At 45.7% G+C, this 17,152-nt stretch overlaps 1 protein-coding gene across 1 annotated transcript in view; it reads left to right on the top strand.

Annotated features, from left to right (window-relative positions):
• dtbp1 (Dysbindin) overlaps positions 1–17,152 on the top strand; it is a 37,832-nt gene that overhangs the window by 18,998 nt on the left and 1,682 nt on the right. The window contains exons 8-9 of the mRNA NM_001140605.1: positions 15,706–15,861; positions 16,815–16,961. Of these exons, the coding sequence (NP_001134077.1) occupies positions 15,706–15,861; positions 16,815–16,961 (303 nt within the window). The remainder of the gene's footprint in view (positions 1–15,705; positions 15,862–16,814; positions 16,962–17,152) is intronic.

Here is a 17,152-nt window from a genome sequence, read left to right as displayed (position 1 = left end):
CTCATCTGGAAATGTTACAAGGTAGAATAAATATCATTTTTGTATAGTTAATATTCATATGTGGCTTTTATTATTTATATTTGTGGCTTTTATTTCGTATTAACATATACATTAAACTGAATGGGCCAGAATAGCAGTAAGACACAAGATTTTAGCTTTGTGGGGTACATTTCCTTGAAATTCTCCTCGCCTCAATATGCATGACATTAATTTCCTGTTGTAGCCAGGATGGGAACTGCTTAGAACACCCCACCACCTTGCTATTTTTAGTTGGAGTGATCTAGCACATTAGATACACCACAGAGATAATGTTACAGTAAGGAAATAAAGAAAGGAATTAGATAGTAGTTTGTCTCCTTCAGCATGCAAGGTAAACAACACGTCTTTTGTAATACATGTTGAGGCATAAATTGCGGATCTTTTCAGAGATTTACCCAATACCCTATATAGTGCACTATTTCTGGCCTGGGCCCTGGTCAATAGGGTGCCATTTTGGGATGCTACCTTGAAGCAGTGTGGTCTTGTTCAGTACTGCAGGAGCAGAGCCTTTCTAGTAGAAAGAGAGAGCTGCTGAGCTAATGTGAGGAATTCAAACTAAAGGCTTGTGTCTTAACCACAGACGGAACGGGCGTGGCCGTGTCTTAACCACAGACGGAACGGGCGTGACCGTGTCTTAACCACAGACGGAACGGGCGTGACCGTGTCTTAATCACAGACGGAACGGGCGTGGCCGTGTCTTAACCACAGACGGAACGGGCGTGACCGTGTCTTAACCACAGACGGAACGGGCGTGGCCGTGTCTTAACCACAGACGGAACGGGCGTGACCGTGTCTTAACCACAGACGGAACGGGCGTGGCCGTGTCTTAACCACAGACGGAACGGGCGTGGCCGTGTCTTAACCACAGACGGAACGGGCGTGGCCGTGTCTTAACCACAGACGGAACGGGCGTGACCGTGTCTTAACCACAGACGGAACGGGCGTGACCGTGTCTTAACCACAGACGGAACGGGCGTGACCGTGTCTTAACCACAGACGGAACGGGCGTGACCGTGTCTTAACCACAGACGGAACGGGTGTGAGAGACTGTTCTGAGCTCAGTCACAGAATCTATTTCGTTGTCAGGGATCTTAACCAAAGACATGGAAGTATTGTGGTTCCTTTTTATAGAAACTCATCTAGCTAGGTGCTTTTCTAATGCAGTAGGTGTGTCAATCCCTCCTCCACAGTAGTCTCTGTAGAGATCAATCTCAATCAATATCTCTTAAGAGCTTCTCTTCAGCAAAACACCATTTTAACTCAACTTGGAAGAGCACTGTACGTTAAATGTATATTTTCTATAACAAATGCCTAAGATAAGGTTAATTACATGATCATTTGTGGTACAGGAGCTCAGTGGTTCCCAAACCTTTTCACACAGGGTCCCCCTGCCATCATTGGAGAACGTGACTCGTCTATTTCTATGGGCATAACCACTGGCCATGATACATTGTTCACACGCCTCTTGTTGTCGGAGAGAACATTTTGCAGTTTTAAAGCAAATTTCGTGCAATTCTACACACTTTGCCATGTGTTCATATGTTATCTGAGTGACTGGAACATTATAACAAAATCAAAGGGCTAAAAAAACCTAGCTAAAACAACTTTAGCTGACATGGGCTAGTTGACCTGGACATTTCTGAACCTGGAGGTTATAAATAGCTCTCTAAGGCAGTGGTCTAAGGATGATCAAAGGAAATTGGATGCACCTGAGCTCAATTTGGAGTGTCATAGCAAAGAGGTGTGAATGAGATATTTCTGTATTTCATTTTCAATAAATTTGGAAAAATCTCTCAACATGTTTTCACTTTGTCATTATGGGGTATAGATGGGTGAGGGGAAAAACATCTATTTAATCCGTTTTGAATTCAGGCTGTAACACAACAAAATGTGGCATGTCAAGGGGTGTGAATACTTTCTGAAGGCACTGTGGCCTACCACTTCATGGCTGAGCCGTTGTTGCTCCTAGATATTTTCACTTCACAATAACAGCACTTAAAGTTGACTGGGGGAGGTCTAGCAGGGTAGACATTTGATGAACTGGGGGGGGGGGGGGCAACAACAGGGGGGGGCGACAACAAGGTAATTGGCAGGTTGTTTAGTGCACTACTTCCAAAAGCAGTGCACTATGTAGGGAAGAGGGTGGCATTTATGATACAGCCTAGGTTTCCCACTATCTGTCTTTATTATTAGAAGCCACTCCCCCTCTTGTGAGTAGTGAGTGGTACACTCCCAGGCAGCCCTCCACCTCTTGTGAGTAGTGAGCGGTACACTCCCAGGCAGCCCTCCCCCCTGGGGGGGGCCTCCCGGCGCCCTCCCCCCGTGAGTAGTGAGTGGTACACTCCCAGGCAGCCCTCCCCCTCTTGTGAGTAGTGAGTGGTACACTCCCAGGCAGCCCTCCCCCTCTTGTGAGTAGTGAGTGGTACACTCCCAGGCAGCCCTCCCCCTCTTGTGAGGAGTGAGTGGTACACTCCCAGGCAGCCCTCCCCCTCTTGTGAGGAGTGGGTGGTACACTCCCAGGCAGCCCTCCCCTCCTCTACCCTCACCACTACAGCAGTGTCTCCTCAGCCTGGCAGTACTGCACATGCTCCCTCACAGCATCGCGGTGTGTGTGTTTGGCAGCACAGAAGCATTATCCGTCCGAGCGAGGTAGTGTGTAACCACTCTGTCGATGCAGAATGGGGGGTTAGCTGTAGTGGTGGGGGTGTAGCATAGCTGAGCGTCTGGTCTCGCTCTCCGCTCAGGGTCTGGCCTGGGTCGTCACAATCACCAGGACACCGGTCATGTCCTCTCCAGGGAACAGCTCCAGGAACTCCTGTAGGTTACGATGCTTTTCTCCTCTCTCTGTCTCTCTCTGTCTCTCTCTGTCTCTCTCTGTCTCTCTCTGTCTCTCTCTGTCTCTCTCTGTCTCTCTGTCTCTCTGTCTCTCTGTCTCTCTCTCTGTCTCTCTCTCTGTCTGTCTCTCTGTCTCTCTCTCTGTCTCTCTCTCTGTCTCTCTCTCTGTCTCTCTGTCTCTCTCTCTGTCTCTCTCTCTGTCTCTCTCTGTCTCTCTCTGTCTCTCTCTGTCTCTCTCTCTCTCTCTCTCTCTCTCTCTCTCTGTCTCTGTCTCTGTCTCTCTCTGTCTCTGTCTCTCTCTCTGTCTCTCTCTGTCTGTCTCTCTCTCTGTCTCTCTGTCTCTCTCTCTGTCTCTCTCTCTGTCTCTCTCTGTCTCTCTCTGTCTCTCTCTCTCTGTCTCTCTCTCTCTCTCTCTCTCTGTCTCTCTCTCTCGTTTTCTTCTCTCTGTTATGTCTGTATCTCTCCATTTTCCTCTATCTTTTTATGTCTCTCTCTCCATGTCCCTCTCTTCATGTCTCTCTCTCTCCCTCTGTCTGTGTATTAGTTATTCTCCTCATGTTTAAAGTGGAATGTCTATTTGGTGATGCTTTGATGTTGGTGATCTGTGTTACTGCCACGGTATTCTTTCAGTAGGACTTTACTTACTGCAGCCTGGGTTGTGTGTGACTCAGTCATATGATGAACCCATGCTGTTACGCTCTGCTCCTTATTGCCCCAACAGTTTGTCTGTTGTCAGGAAACAGAAAAGGTCAGGATGGATCTAAGTGTTAGTGACGTAGGTAACAGGAGCAATTCTACCAGTCAATAACTCCTCTATAAATGCAGTGATTACCAGTTACTTGACTATTAAATAGTCCCTTAATATACATCACTGGTCAGGAATGTGCAGCAACGTTCTTACATAACATGTAGAGCTGATATGCCACATTAGAATCTAATTAGAATGCCCCCACGCAGGCATAGACGGTCCGGGGTATCTGCTCTGGTGCTCACTGGACTGTGAACGGTGTGTTCCACTGCTCCGGGCGACTTGTCGTGTTGCTATGGGTGATTTTCAGGCAGAGATGGGACACCTGTCTGAAATGTGGGTCTTTTTGTTGTTGTTTTACTACTTAAATCAGTCTTGGCAGCGGGAGCCGGGTGAGGAGGGTAATTCGCTCGCTATGGGTAGAAATGCAGCACTGGAGAAGTAATAGCAGGAAAATGGCTTAAAGTGTCAGTCTATTCACTCCTTACTTTTACGCTCCCTTCAGAGGGTATTGATTTCTCTACCTCTTAACCATTATAGTAAAGAGGCAGTGATTTAGAGTAAGACCAGCAGTAGGGTTGCGTCCCAAATGGTACCCTATTCCCTATATAGCGCACTACTTTTGATCAGGTCTCTGGTAGAAAGTAGTGCACTATAGAGGGTAACATTTGGGATGCACGCTATGGCTGCTATTGCGGAGATCAATGGCTTGCTGAGGTAAGCAGTGCTGTCTGAAACCGCTATGATTGGATTAGCTGTGAGTACCTGACGGGAGGTGGGACGGGAGGTGGGACGGGAGGTGGGACGGGAGGTGGGACGGGAGGTGGGACGGAGGTGGGACGGGAGGTGAGACGGAACGGGAGAAAGGTCCATGATGTAAAAATGGTTTATTGGCTAATTAGAGGAGAGCATTGTTCCAAACACTCGTCTGTCATTCTACTGTCATATCTGAAGAGCAGGCTGCCCACACCTGACCAGCTGTGTGTGTGTGTGTGTGTGTGTGTGTGTGTGTGTGTGTGTGTGTGTGTGTGTGTGTGTGTGTGTGTGTGTGTGTGTGTGTGTGTGTGTGTGTGTGTGTGTGTGTGTGTGTGTGTGTGTGTGTGTGTGTGTGTGTGTGTGTGTGTGTGTGTGTGTGTGTGTGTGTGTGTGTTATTATTTTATTTTTTTATTTTTCCTTTATTTAACCAGGTAGGCTAGTTGAGAAGAAGTTCTCATTTACCACTGCGACCTGGCCAAGATAAAGCAAAGCAATGCAGTGTGTGTGCCAGTGTAGCCTGACTTGGCAGCCCACAGTAGCCTGACTTGGCAGCCCACAGTAGCCTGACTTGGCAGCCCACAGTAGCCTGACTTGGCAGCCCACAGTCGCCTGACTTGGCAGCCCACAGTCGCCTGACTTGCGCCCACGCGCCGCGGCAGCCCACGTGCCGCGGCGCCCCGTCGCCGACTTGGCAGCCCACAGTCGCCTGACTTGGCAGCCCACAGTCGCCCTGGACTTGGCAGCCCACAGTCGCCTGACTTGGCAGCCCACAGTCGCCTGACTTGGCAGCCCACAGTCGCCTGACTTGCGCCCACGCGCCGACGGCAGCCCCGCGCCTGCTGGCAGCCCACGGGTGAGATGAGGGTAGTATACAGCAACCTAACATGAGAGCTGAGGCTGGGGCCAGTGCTCTGCCTCCCCCTCTCAGATCATAGCTAATATAATAGCTTTACGTCTATGGCTCAGACCCTTTAGAACAGTGGTCAAAACCGCAGTCAAAGTTATCATTAACCTAATAAAACCAGTTCAGTAGGAATGAGGTTTGTGCAATAGGCCTAATACATTATCCACATCATATGATGTGGCTATATGCAATGCCTGCCAATATTGTTCCTCTCAGACCATATTATATTTCGAAACTTAAGCTTTAATAACCGAATATATCAGTTGGTGTAGAACATGCTGAGCATAAATTAAAAATAATTGTATTTTATTGGACTGATGGTACATGCATCTGATGGTCATGGTGCTTTCAAGACAACTGGATACTCTGAAAAAACGAGGCCAAATAATGACGTCAGTGAACTTCAGGTCGGTAAGTCGGAGCTCTAGAAAGATGCCAGAGTTTTTTTCCAGAGTTCCCAGTTGTTTTGAACGTACTGTCGTCGGAAGTCAGACATTTCCAATTTCCCAGTTGTCTTGAACACGGCATTAGTCTCAGCGGAGGGAGGGAGGGAGGGAGAGAGCAGCAGAGGGTCCGCCTCTCACGGTCCCTGCTCTCTCTTTCATTACCTCTAGTATCAAACTTTGCTGGGGTCGTGGAAGCTGTAGGTAGGCACTGTGATTTGAACTATCTGATTGACCAGCGCAGTAGGCACCGTCGATTTAGCCACAGATCTCAGAGTCCACCGGGTTGGAGGAGTTTGTCTTTTCAGACAAATGAAATGGTTCATAATGTGAACACTTTGCCTACCTGGTGCATCAAGTGCACCGACCGCCAACAGCACAACACGAAGAAAACAAAAAGGAACGCAAGCCTTTATGCCTTTATCATTGGCTTTTCTACTGAAATGTTTGGTGATCCACTAGGAATGCCTTGAAGATGGCGATCGACAGGTTGGTGACCACTGCTTTATAATATATAGGAATGTAATGCACTGTAGGGCTCTTCACAAGTCTATCAGTTGATATGACTGAATTCACTAGGCTTTACAGAACGTCACCACTGGTAGCCCTCTGACATAGCCCTCTGACATAGCCCTCTGACATAGCCCTCTGACATAGCCCTCTGACATAGCCCTCTGAAACCCCCCTGACATAGCTTGGTATTAAATATCATCACATTTCTCTGAACATTTGATCTTGGTTCCTATTTATAGTGGTGACTCATGACTTGGAGAATGTTTAACAGTGGAATTAACAGCAGTAATATGTTTAACTGTGGAATTAGAGCAGTAATAGAATGTTTATAACTGTGGAATTAGAGCAGTAATAGAATGTTTAACTGTGGAATTAGGAGCAGTAATAGAATGTTTATAACTGTGGAATTAGAGCAGTAATAGAATGTTTATAACTGTGGAATTAGGAGCAGTAATAGAATGTTTATAACTGTGGAATTAGGAGCAGTAATAGAATGTTTATAACTGTGGAATTAGGAGCAGTAATAGAATGTTTATAACTGTGGAATTAGGAGCAGTAATAGAATGTTTATAACTGTGGAATTAGGAGCAGTAATAGAATGTTTATAACTGGAATTAGGAGCAGTAATAGAATGTTTATAACTGTGGAATTAGGAGCAGTAATAGAATGTTTATAACTGTGGAATTAGGAGCAGTAATAGAATGTTTATAACTGTTGAATTAGGAGCAGTAATAGAATGTTTATAACTGTGGAATTAGGAGCAGTAATAGAATGTTTATAACTGTGGAATTAGGAGCAGTAATAGAATGTTTATAACTGTTGAATTAGGAGCAGTAATAGAATGTTTATAACTGTGGAATTAGGAGCAGTAATAGAATGTTTATAACTGTGGAATTAGGAGCAGTAATAGAATGTTTATAACTGTGGAATTAGGAGCAGTAATAGAATGTTTATAACTGTTGAATTAGGAGCAGTAATAGAATGTTTATAACTGTGGAATTAGGAGCAGTAATAGAATGTTTATAACTGTTGAATTAGGAGCAGTAATAGAATGTTTATAACTGTTGAATTAGGAGCAGTAATAGAATGTTTATAACTGTGGAATTAGGAGCAGTAATAGAATGTTCATAACTGTGGAATTAGGAGCAGTAATAGAATGTTCATAACTGTGGAATTAAGAGCCGTCCTAGAAGGCCGTGAGCCTTCTCGATTTAGATAAAGAACCCCCATCTCTCCTCTAAGATTCATTCAACTCAATTAACAATTCTAATCTATGCGCCTCCTTCTATAACCTCTATGGGCGAGGTGGGCGTGACAGTCCCACTCTATTCAACAGCCAGTGGAACAGTGTGGCGCGAAATACAAAAACCTCAAATGCAATAATATCAATTTTTCAAACATACGACTATTTTACACCATTTTAAAGATAAGACTCTCGTTAATCTAACCACATTGTCCGATTTCAAAAAGGCTTTACAGCGAAAGCAAAACATTAGATTATGTTGGGAGAGTACATAGACCAAAATAATCACACAGCCATTTTCCAAGCAAGCATATATGTCACAAAAACCCAGAACACAGCTAAATGAAGCACTAACCTTTGATGATCTTCATCAGATGACACTCCTAGGACATTATGTTATACAATACATGTATGTTTTGTTCAATCAAGTTCATATTTATATCCAAAAACAGCTTTTTACATTGGCGTGTGATGTTCAGAACATGCATTCCCACTAAAAACTTTGGTGAATTTACTAAATTACTCATCATAAACGTTGACAAAATACATAATTATTTTAAGTATTATAGATACAGAACACCTTTATGCAATCGCTATGTCAAATTTTAAAATTGCTTTTCGGCGAAAGCACATTTTTCAATATTCTGAGTACATAGCTAAGCCATCACGGCTAGCTATTTTGACACCCGCCAAGTTTGGGCACACTAAACTCAGAATTAGTATTAGAGATATTGTATTACCTTTGCTGATCTTTGTCAGAATGCACTCCCAGGACTGCTACTTCCACAATAAATGTTGTTTTTGTTCCAAATAATCCATAGTTATGTCCAAATACCTTCGTTTTGTTTGTGCGTTCAGGTCACTATCCAAAGGGTAACGCGTGAGCGCATTTCGAGACAAAAAAATTCAAAATGTTCCATTACCGTACTTAGAAGCATGTCAAATGCTGTTTAAAATCAATTTTTATGGTATTTTTCTCGTAAAATAGCGATAATATTCCAACCGGACAATAGTGTATTCATTCAAAGAGGAAAAGAAAAAAACCGCGTGCTCGTGTGAATGCGCATATCCAATCTCTTTGTCACCAGGCAGACCACTGAGAAGCTGAGCTACTATAGTCTGCCCAGAGACAGAAGACGCCTCAATCCGCTTTCTGAAGGCTTTAGAGAGCCAATGGAAGCCTTAGAAAGTGCAACGTAACCGCACGGATACTGTAGTTTCGATAGAGAATCAAAAGAAGAACTACAAATTCTCAGACAGGCCACTTCCTGCTTGGAATTTTCTCAGATTTTTGCCAGTCATAGGAGTTCTGTTATACTCAGACACCATTCAAACAGTTTTAGAAACTTCAGAGTGTTTTCTATCCAAATCTACTAATAATATGCATATTCTCGTTTCTGGGCAAGAGTAGTAACCAGTTTAAATTGGGTACGTTTTTTTTATCCGGCCGTGAAAATACTGCCCCCTATCCCAAACAGGTTAAGGAGATTATTTGACATGGTGGGGAAGTAAGATGTTGGGTGTTACTTTCACTAAGAGGAACCTCGATATACTTCTCCTTCCCTGGGGGTCAATAGAGGTTGGAGGGCTCATCATAATACATTTATCCTGCTGGGGAGATTAGTATCCATCTCTCCTACCCTGGGGGTCATTTGAGAGGTTGGAGGGCTCATCATAATACATTTATCCTGCTGGGGAGATTAGTATCCATCTCTCCTTCCCTGGGGGCCAATAGAGAGGTTGGAAGGCTCATCATAATAAATGTATCCTGCTGGGGAGATTAGTCTCCGTCTCTCCTTCCCTGGGGGCCAATAGAGAGGTTGGAGGGCTCATCATAATACATTTATCCTGCTGGGGGTATTTAGGCTCTGATCAAAAGTATTGCACTATAGGGAATCTCTTCCACTGTCTGATATATATTTTGTCACCCCGAGCTCTCTCTCAAAGCTATTGACACCCCTTCTTGCTCCCAGAAGGCCATTGACATCCCTTCTCTCTCTCAGAAAGCCATTGGCATCCCTTCTCTCTCTCAGAAAGCCATTGACATCCCTTCTCTCTGTCAGAAAGCCATTGACATCCCTTCTCTCTCTCAGAAAGCCATTGACATCCCTTCTCTCTCTCAGAAAGCCATTGACATCCCTTCTCTCTCTCAGAAAGCCATTGGCATCCCTTCTCTCGCTCAGAAAGCCATTGGCATCCCTTCTCTCTCTCAGAAAGCCATTGGCATCCCTTCTCTCTCTCAAAGCCATTGGCATCCCTTCTCTCTGTCAGAAAGCCATTGGCATCCCTTCTCTCTGTCAGAAAGCCATTGGCATCCCTTCTCTCTGTCAGAAAGCCATTGACATCCCTTCTCTCTGTCAGAAAGCCATTGGCATCCCTTCTCTCTGTCAGAAAGCCATTGGCATCCCTTCTCTCTCTCAGAAAGCCATTGACATCCCTTCTCTCTCTCAGAAAGCCATTGGCATCCCTTCTCTCTGTCAGAAAGCCATTGGCATCCCTTCTCTCTCTCAGAAAGCCATTGACATCCCTTCTCTCTGTCAGAAAGCCATTGGCATCCCTTCTCTCTCTGTCAGAAAGCCATTGACATCCCTTCTCTCTGTCAGAAAGCCATTTGACTTCCGCTATGAGAAACAAGAGAACGTCACGGGTCACAGCTGCAGCTTGTGGGTCACATCTAAAAATACATTCCTCAGTTGTTGCAGCATGCACAAATAAATAAATAAATGCAACTGGTTAACCATTTGTCAAGCAACATTTGCATAATGTTACCTATGGGAGGCCATCATGTTGCCTATGGGATGTTGCCTATGGGATGTTGCCTATGGGATGTTGCCTATGGGATGTTGCCTATGGGATGTTGCCTATGGGATGTTGCCTATGGGATGTTTGCTATGGGATGTTGCCTATGGGAGGCCATCATGTTGCCTATGGGATGTTGCCTATGGGATGTTGCCTATGGGATGTTGCCTATGGGATGTTGCCTATGGGATGTTGCCTATGGGATGTTGCCTATGGGGAGGCCGTCATGTTACCTACGGGGAGGCCGTCATGTTGCCTACGGGGAGGCCGTCATGTTACCTACGGGGAGGCCGTCATGTTACCTACGGGGAGGCCGTCATGTTACCTACGGGGAGGCCGTCATGTTACCTACGGGGAGGCCGTCATGTTGCCTACGGGGAGGCCGTCATGTTACCTACGGGGAGGCCGTCATGTTGCCTACGGGGAGGCCGTCATGTTACCTACGGGGAGGCCGTCATGTTGCCTACGGGGAGGCCGTCATGTTACCTACGGGGAGGCCGTCATGTTACCTACGGGGAGGCCGTCATGTTGCCTACGGGGAGGCCGTCATGTTGCCTACGGGGAGGCCGTCATGTTGCCTACGGGGAGGCCGTCATGTTGCCTACGGGGAGGCCGTCATGTTGCCTACGGGGAGGCCGTCATGTTACCTACGGGGAGGCCGTCATGTTGCCTACGGGGAGGCCGTCATGTTGCCTACGGGGAGGCCGTCATGTTGCCTACGGGGAGGCCGTCATGTTGCCTACGGGGAGGCCGTCATGTTGCCTACGGGGAGGCCGTCATGTTGCCTACGGGGAGGCCGTCATGTTGCCTACGGGGAGGCCGTCATGTTGCCTACGGGGAGGCCGTCATGTTGCCTACGGGGAGGCCGTCATGTTGCCTACGGGGAGGCCGTCATGTTGCCTACGGGGAGGCCGTCATGTTGCCTACGGGGAGGCCGTCATGTTGCCTACGGGGAGGCCGTCATGTTGCCTACGGGGAGGCCGTCATGTTGCCTACGGGGAGGCCGTCATGTTGCCTACGGGGAGCCCGTCATGTTGATGTTTTGTGGATGAAGAGTTGTGGTGTTGCAATATGTGATATAAGGAGAGTGGTATTTCTAGTGAATCAGAGGCTGGTTCTGTTGAGTTGCTGTTCACCATGTGGCAGATAGAATGCATGTCTCTGATCACAGGTAGCTTCCCAGATGGAAGCCTAGTCCCTAGAAATGGCACCCTAGTCCGTGTATTTCCTATGGGCCCTGGTCCAAAAGTAGTGCACTATAAAGGGAATAGGGAGCCGTTTGGGGGACAGACAGTTATTGTGGGGCCCTGCCTGGCTGGGCCAGGCAGGGCCCAGCTGGCTGACTTCCTGCCCACCTGGGACTAGTAGATTTGACACATCCAGCCCACTGGAGTGACTGACTGACTGTGTTCAAATGCTTTGGTAGATTCTGACAACGAGAAATGACCTACCTGAAAATCCTGAGCCTCTAATTGGCACCTTGGCTGGCATTGTCATCTACAAGACCCTGCTAGGTAAAGTTCCCCCTTATCTCAGCTCACTGGTCACCATAGTAGCACGCGCTCCAGCAGGTATATCTCTCTGGTCACCCCCAAAGCCAATTCCTCCTTCGGCCGCCTCTCCTTCCAGTTCTCTGCTGCCAATGACTGGAACGAACTACAGAAATCTCTGAAACTGGAAACACTATTCTCCCTCACTAGCTTTAAGCACCAGCTGTCAGAGCAGCTCACAGATTACTGCACCTGTACATAGCCCATCTATAATTTAGCCCAAACAACTACCTCTTCCCCTACTATATTTATTTATTTTGCTCCTTTGCACCCCATTATTTCTATTTCTACTTTGCACTTTCTTCAACTACAAATCTACCATTCCAGTGTTTTACTTGCTATATTGTATTTACTTTGCCACATGGCCTTTTTTGCCTTTACCTCCCTTATCTCACCTCATTTGCTCACATTGTATATAGACTTATTTTTCTACTATATTATTGACTGTCTATTTGTTTTACTCCATGTGTAACTCTGTGCTGTTGTATGTGTCAAACTGCTTGCTTTATCTTGGCCAGGTCGCAATTGTAAATGAGAACTTGTTCTCAACTTGCCTACCTGGTTAAATAAAGGTGAAATTTTAAAAAATTATACATTTCAAGGATTTGTGAGAATCCAATGATTCAGGGTTGAAATTCTTATTTTCAACGAGGCAGCATTTCTGGGATGAACTTTGTCAGAAAATAAAGAAACTACTTAGTTCCTGAATCTGCTGTTACTTGACTCCACATGGATGTCAGTTCTTGTAAAGGCAGCTAATGATGAGTAGAGCTTGATCTAGGACAAAAGATTCACTGCAACAATATGCGTCTTTTAAAGGATGTAGCACCTCTAGCCGTAACACAGACACTCCTATGGTGCCATAAAAGTAACACAGCCACTTCCTGCTGTTCTGAGAAGTTGGTAGGTGCTTCCTGTCTTTAAGACCGAGAGAGACACATGGCTCACAGTGGGGACTAGTGCTAACTGGGACGATAGTCACGATACATGTCTGGCTTCACATAACACAACAGTCCTGTTGTTTTCTCATCTGGAGGACACACCCCTGGGCAGGCAAGTAAATAATTAGCCTACAATGTGGGTGATATCAATTTTACATTTGAGTCATTTAGCAGGTGCTCTTATCCAGAGCGATTTTCATCTTAAGGTAACTCGGTGAGACAACCATGTATCTCAGTCACAGTAAGTCTGTATGTAGCCTCGCTACTTTTATAGCCTTGCTACTGTATATAGCCTGTCTTTTTACTGTTGTTTTATTTCTTTACCTAACTATTGTTCACCTAATACCTTTTTTGCACTATTGGTTAGAGCCTGTAAGTAAGCATTTCACCTGTTGTATTCGGAGCACGTGACAAATAAACTTTGATTTGATTTAAAACCGTTCCTCAATAAAGCAGCTGTCAGCAAAGTCAGTGCTTGTAAGAAAATACAAATGTGACTCTAAAGTTAAGGGTGTTAGTTCCTCTGCTGTTGTTACTATCCTGTAGTATTGTAGTGGTATCTTGTTAGTATCCTGGTACTGTTGTATTTTAGCAGTATCTTGTTAGTGTACTGTAGTGGTATCTTGTTGGTATCCTGTAGTACTGTAGCGGTATCTTGTTGGTATCCTGTAGTACTGTAGTGGTATCTTGTTGGTATCCTGTAGTACTGTAGCGGTATCTTGTTGGTATCCTGTAGTACTGTAGGGGTATCTTGTTGGTATCCTGTAGTACTGTAGCGGTATCTTGTTGGTATCCTGTAGTACTGTAGGGGTATCTTGTTGGTATCCTGTAGTACTGTAGCGGTATCTTGTTAGTATCCTGTAGTACTGTAGCGGTATCTTGTTGGTATCCTGTAGTACTGTAGGGGTATCTTGTTGGTATCCTGTAGTACTGTAGCGGTATCTTGTTGGTATCCTGTAGTACTGTAGCGGTATCTTGTTGGTATCCTGTAGTACTGTAGGGGTATCTTGTTGGTATCCTGTAGTACTGTAGCGGTATCTTGTTAGTATCCTGTAGTACTGTAGCGGTATCTTGTTAGTATCCTGGTACTGTAGTATTTTAGCAGTATCTTGTTAGTATCCTGGTACTATCACAAGAAGGGTTGTTTGATCTGGATCACAAGAAAGGGTTGTTAGCTGAGATAAAGAGGTCACAGAATAGTCTCTCTGGCCAGACTCAGGGCTCTGTGAGAAGACTCTACCGTAAGGATGGTGTCTCTGGCCAGACTCAGGGCTCTGTGAGGAGACGCTACAGTAAGGATGGTGTCTCTGGCCAGACTCAGGGCTCTGTGAGGAGACGCTACAGTAAGGATGGTGTCTCTGGCCAGACTCAGGGCTCTGTGAGGAGACGCTACAGTAAGGATGGTGTCTCTGGCCAGACTCAGGGCTCTGTGAGGAGACGCTACAGTAAGGATGGTGTCTCTGGCCAGACTCAGGGCTCTGTGAGGAGACGCTACAGTAAGGATAGTGTCTCTGGCCAGACTCAGGGCTCTGTGAGGAGACGCTACAGTAAGGATGGTGTCTCTGGCCAGACTCAGGGCTCTGTGAGGAGACGCTACAGTAAGGATGGTGTCTCTGGCCAGACTCAGGGCTCTGTGAGGAGACGCTACAGTAAGGATGGTGTCTCTGGCCAGACTCAGGGCTCTGTGAGGAGACGCTACAGTAAGGATGGTGTCTCTGGCCAGACTCAGGGCACTGTGAGGAGACGCTACAGTAAGGATGGTGTCTCTGGCCAGACTCAGGGCTCTGTGAGGAGACGCTACAGTAAGGATGGTGTCTCTGGCCAGACTCAGGGCTCTGTGAGGAGACGCTACAGTAAGGATGGTGTCTCTGGCCAGACTCAGGGCTCTGTGAGGAGACGCTACAGTAAGGATGGTGTCTCTGGCCAGACTCAGGGCTCTGTGAGGAGACGCTACAGTAAGGATGGTGTCTCTGGCCAGACTCAGGGCTCTGTGAGGAGACTCTACCGTAAGGACGGTGTCTCTGGCCAGACTCATTTATCTTATGATATCTGTAGGATGATGTTGATCATTATTATAGTGAGAAGACATTTATCTTATCTGTAGGATGATGTTGATCATTGTTATAGTGAGAAGACATTTATCTTATCTGTAGGATGATGTTGATCATTATTATAGTGAGAAGACATTTATCTTATCTGTAGGATGATGTTGATCATTATTATAGTGAGAAGACATTTATCTTATCTGTAGGATGATGTTGATCATTGTTATAGTGAGAAGACATTTATCTTATGATAGCTGTAGGATGATGTTCATCATTATTGTAATAAGAAGACATTTTATCTTATGATATCTGTAGGATGATGTTGATCATTATTGTAATAAGAAGTAAAACTGATGTAAAACTCTAACTACAGGTTGCATCCCAAACTGTATGTATGTTGTCAATGGATTTGGGGTCACTAGAAAAGAGCGGAGGCTACTCTGACAAAAAACTGCCACTTTCCATGGAGCTTAACAGGAATACCAAACAATGACTTGTTTATATTCAGTAACATCAACTAATACAACATCTGTGTTAATGTACACAGTGACCTACACAGTAACTTATACAGTAACTTATACAGTGACCTACACAGTGACTTACAAAGTGACCTATAGATTGACCTACACAGTGACCTATACAGTGCAGATTTGTGAAACATGTTTCCATAAAATAATGGATGACTGAGGCTTTATAATTTGACTGTGGCTAGTCCTTATGTCTATCCAAAGGGTATTACTGACCTCCATAGAGATGTACTAGAGCTCATCTCCTATCTTTTCAATGGCTGCTTCTGTGAGAGCAAGTCAACCCTCTATCCACCTCTATGTTTACGTGTCCTCTACTTCCTGTTCCTTTACTTGTCCTGTACTTCCTGTTTCCCCCCAGCCGAGCTGGACTCTGAGCACGCCCAGAAGGTGCTGGACATGGAACACGCCCAGCAGGGGAAGCTGAAGGAGAGGCAGAAGTACTTTGAAGAAGCTTTCCAACAGGACATGGATCAGTACCTCTCTACTGGCTACCTGCAGATCACCGACAGAAGAGGTGAGCTGGCACCGAGAACACACAGTTGTTTGGCTCCCAAATGGCACCCTGTTCCCTTTTATAGTGCACTGCTTTGGACCATAGCACTACGGGCCCTGGGAAGTAGTGCACTACGGGTCTTTAGGAAATAGGGTTCCATTTGGAACACTCTCTGTTGATACGGCAGGGTAGCCTAGTGGTTAGAGCGTTGGACTAGTAACCGAAAGTTTGCAAGATCGAATCCCCGAGCTGACAAGGTAAAAATCTGTCGTTCTGCCCCTGAACAAGGCAGTTAACCCACTGTTCCTAGGCCGTCATTGAAAATAAGAATTTGATCTTAACTGACCTGCCTAGTTAAATAAAGGTAAAATAAAAAAAATGAAAAAATAAACGTTGCAGAAGGTCAAAGAAAGGCTCTTTTAAAAAGGTTGACTTGTGTTTTAAGATATTTTCTGTATTAACTTTCGTGTGGTGTAACTGCTGTGTTGTAGTTCAAAGTGTTTTGGTGTAGATTCTATGACTTTTCCCTCGTCTTGTTCTGCTGTCTAATGCTGGGACGTTGAGCTTTACAATAACCAGTGACGCTACGCCGGTTAATTGACTGTTTCCTATGTCTTTTATTGTGCTTCCCCTTCCTGCTTTCATCATACTTGAGGTATGATAGTGCTGTCTGTCTGTGTGTCTCATGTCAGAGCTGGGTTGTCTGTAACAGTGACGTGTGCGTGCGTGTGTGCGTGCGTGTGTGTGTGCGTGTGTGTGTGCGTGTGTATCTTCAGTGTTATGCTGTTGTACTGTCTGTCAGACTGAGGTTCTCAATTCGTCATTCCGCCTCTCTTTCAACCATATTGGAGGATAAGTTCCAAGATTCCTTGAGAGAAATCAAGGCAGGATGGGACTGAGTAACAGTACCGGTAAAAGTAGCGGAGTCGTGCAGCTGCAGTGTGATGTGACGCTGGTTGTGTGTCGCTCCACAGGGCCAATAGGTAGCATGTCTTCCATGGAGGTGAACGTTGACGTTCTGGAACAGATGGACTTGATGGACGTGTCGGACCACGAAGCCCTCGACGTCTTTCTCAACTCTGGAGGAGAAGACAACAGCCTGAGCTCCTCACTCACCTCAGGTAGTTATCAACACCGTGCACTATGTAGGGAATAACCAACTCAGTGGCCTTGTGGTTAGTGTTCTCCCTGAAATCGGAAGATTGGGAGTAGCTTCACGCTACAGAAACAGGAGATAGACTAGTGTCCTGTCCAGGGGGTGTACTGGTACATCAAGCTGTCTCACTACAGAAACAGGAGATAGACTAGTGTC

The sequence above is a fragment of the Salmo salar genome, chromosome 02 (assembly GCF_965601325.2).
Source record: "Salmo salar chromosome 02, fSalSal1, whole genome shotgun sequence".
NCBI classification, from domain to species: Eukaryota; Metazoa; Chordata; class Actinopteri; order Salmoniformes; family Salmonidae; genus Salmo; species Salmo salar.
The sequence above is the reverse complement of the archived record's forward strand: the minus strand, read 5'-3'. Positions and strand labels throughout refer to the sequence as shown.